Consider the following 3,255-nt stretch of genomic DNA (forward strand, 5'->3'; position numbering starts at 1 on the left):
ACTAACTAGACTGACTGACAAAACTTACTAAAAATAGAAAACTTAACGGGGAACTAAGTGTGTTAACTTAGGATGGAGAAAAACGTCTACCTAGGTCTGAATCAAATTGTAGGCCTAACAAGCTAATGGATTGAATGACTTCAAGACACCGGTCCCTAAAGATGACACGACTAAGGATCGCTCGGGCTCACTGGATTACCTCTCGGTCTCACTCAATAAACCCTAACTACTCAAAATCGGCTAAAACGACCAAACCGGGAAATAATTGCTAACGTGTTCTAATGCTAGATCACCTCTCGGTCTCACCAACACTCGACCCTAATGGCAATGAATACTACACAACCAAGGATAGAGGAACAATTCAACTTAAACTAAAATAGATCAACTAGTCACTCAAAACACCTAAACCTGACAAGAAACGAACTCGCTCTCGCGCAATCCTTATTCTAGCATGTAAAGGCAATGAGATGACCCTAACTTCCTATCACCTCTCGGTCTCAAAGAAGGTGTCTAACCGCTGTACTTAATCCAATAAATCATGCAACAAAACCTACGGTTGTACCTACCGCAAACAAACCCTAAACACAAAGTCTAGAATCAAACAATGCACCGATCAATCAACACAAAATTAATTAACCGACACACGGGGTTTATGCAATAATTCACCAAAATTTCCAGCCCTTAAGCACAACCTATTCCATGTCTAAATCAAACTTTACAATAGCAAAATACGTCTAGCAATCAAACAATCCATAAAACCTATCAAACACTAACAATTTTCATCTTTCCTAGATAGAACTAACAAGATTAGCCTCTCATAATTTTTGAACAGCAGCAAACACTCAACAAAATCATCATTAAACTCATACCAATCATCATAATAATCATCCAACAATCAATACTAATCAATAACAAGTCAATCCTTAAAGCAATTGCAAAACTAGTTAACAATTCAACAAGAATAAGAAAGATTGATGAACAATAGTTTAAGGAAAGGATATGTGTTGGTTTTCGGCTGCTCTTGCTGCTGTGAAACTGATGTTAAACGACCACCGAGGCTTGTTCTTGTTTGTTCTTCCTTCCCTAGCCGCCAAGACACCAAGACCTAGCTTGCAAAAAGCTTTTCTCTTTTTTTTCTTCTGCTCTGGTCCGATCGCAGGTTCCAACCCTCCTAGGGTTTTTTTTTTCTTTTTTATATTATGTTATAATATGAGGCTTGGGCTTTTTCATGTTGTAGACGGCCCGGGCTTTGAGTTTTACTTGAAAACGTATGCGTAAAAAGCTCGTACACTGCTCCAAAAGTCCGGTTTTCTTCAATCTTTCACCCATAGCCTACAAAATAAAGATTAATATGTAAAAGCTATCTAAAACAAGTTAAAACACATAAAATGTAATACAAAAACATAGATAAAAGGTGCGGAAAATACGTGTGTTTTACAACACATCATACCCATATTGTCACGACAACTTATCAAAATGGGACCACAAAAAGACTATGCATTTACATTGGTTTTCACTCCCAATATGTTATTAAATATTTAGAGCCATTGATGGAAGACATATTTACAACACGCTTTGGTGGCTATTAAATTTAATTAGACAAAATTACATAGGGAGGGCAAGAGTAATAAAGACCGGTGACACATCATCACCATTGACATTCAACCCCGAAGAGGTGAGTGTGAATAGTCAAAACGATTATACATTTGCAAAGAATAGCAATAGAATTACCAAAGGCTTTCACAGACAAAAACTGAGTTGACAGGGTCACATATACCAGCATCAAGTTTATCTGCTAGAACTGAAGTTAACCTAGAAATAATTACCATACAAAGAAAGTATAGGAGACAAATCAATTCCAAAATAAGAATAAATGAGAAAAAAAGAGCAAAATATCATGGTTGTGGAAAACTATTATTAAGCCCCATTGAAAAGGTCAATATTTCGGAAGACACTAATATGATTACAGAGCAAAATGAAGTTCTAGAAGAAACATTGATATCGAACAAAACTTAGACCTCTTTTAATAATGAATAAAATAGTAGACTTAAAATAGAACCTAGTGAAACACTTGATCATATATTCGGAAAAATTTCTAAAATAGCCTTTTTTGGAGGGAGAAGTCCCAAAATAGCCCTTTTTTCCTTAAAATCTTTTATAATTTGGACTGTCAAGACGCATTGGGAAAAGATAAAAATAAAGACGAGATTTCGAAAGAAAGTCAGGTAAAAGATGAGATTTAGGGAAATAATGTCGGTAAAGTCCAAATTATTTGTAATCTTGGAGTAAAAGTTTAAATTTTTTAAAAACTTTTTTACTCAAAAAAACCGTCTTGAGAGACTGTTTTTTTATGTTTCCTGCCTTTCCCTCCATATTTTCAAATTCTTAGAAAAATATATTTTTTTTACAATTATACCCCTTAACCACCACCACCACCACCACCTTGAACCACCACCATCACGTCGGGCCCACCCCATCACCCCCAACGAACCACCACCATCTTTTTCACCGAGCTTTACTTCCGTGCCACCATACTCCGGCAGCAGCATCGTGTCACCTTCCTTAACACCTACCGGAATCTTGTTCCCGTGTAAGTCATGACTCCCGGGACCCACAGCGACCACCTTACCCGAATTCAACTGCAACCCATTTCACAAAACCGGTTCAATTACTAAACCCAATTCCAGATCTGTTAATAATTGAGAGATGAGTTATGTTATTAATTAATTGATTAATTACCTTTGATGATTTCTCCGGGAGGAGGATGCCGGCGGTGGTTTTGGACGGTGGGAGAATCTTCTCCACCAGGACTCTGTTTAGAGATGGAATCAAACGCTTCGTCATTGATAATGATAATAATATTAATGTGTAGCAGTGATCTAGACGAACGGTGATTTAAACATGGTGGTGGAAGGTTCTAAGAGGTTTAGGAGGTCGGCGGCGGAGATCCATGAAATGGTGGTGGCGGTTGACGGTGGTGGTGATGGGGTGGGGCCGACGGCGTCGGTGATGGTGGTGGTTTAAGGTGGTGGTGGTGGTTCAGGGGTATAATTATCAAAATATATTTTTCCAAGAATTTGAAAATATGGACGGGAAATGTAGGAAATATAAAAAACAGTCTCTCAAGACGGTTTTTTGAAAAAAAAGTTTTAGAAAAATCTGAACTTTTACTCCAAGATTACAAAAAATTTGGACTTTACCTTTATTATTTTCCTAAATCCCGTCTCCTACCTGACTTTCCTTCAAGATTTGGAC

The 3,255-nt window shown here is 37.4% G+C and overlaps 1 protein-coding gene across 1 annotated transcript; it reads right to left on the reverse strand.

The window, feature by feature from the left end:
* Positions 1-1,313: 1,313 nt before the first annotated feature.
* Positions 1,314-2,888, reverse strand: LOC143583089 (10 kDa chaperonin, mitochondrial-like). The gene is made up of 4 exons (XM_077065495.1): positions 2,740-2,888; positions 2,443-2,639; positions 1,732-1,812; positions 1,314-1,332 (listed from the first exon to the last, which is right to left on the reverse strand). Exons 1-4 carry the CDS (start codon positions 2,842-2,844, stop codon positions 1,314-1,316), a joined length of 402 nt encoding a protein of 133 aa, XP_076921610.1. The 5' UTR covers positions 2,845-2,888.
* Positions 2,889-3,255: the final 367 nt, after the last annotated feature.

This window comes from Bidens hawaiensis, unplaced genomic scaffold, assembly GCF_021521415.1.
Source record: "Bidens hawaiensis isolate Kalapana, Puna unplaced genomic scaffold, B.hawaiensis_p1.1 tig00032119_1, whole genome shotgun sequence".
Lineage (NCBI taxonomy): Eukaryota > Viridiplantae > Streptophyta > Magnoliopsida > Asterales > Asteraceae > Bidens > Bidens hawaiensis.

Coding starts and splice junctions, on each gene's coding strand:
- LOC143583089 (XM_077065495.1), bottom strand. CDS start 2,844: ATGACGAAGCGTTTGATTCCATCTCTAAACAGAGTCCTGGTGGAGAAG. Junction 2,640..2,739: donor TCCCGGAGAAATCATCAAAG/GTAATTAATCAA, acceptor AATGGGTTGCAG/TTGAATTCGGGTAAGGTGGT. Junction 1,813..2,442: donor CGTGATGGTGGTGGTTCAAG/GTGGTGGTGGTG, acceptor AATTATTTCTAG/GTTAACTTCAGTTCTAGCAG.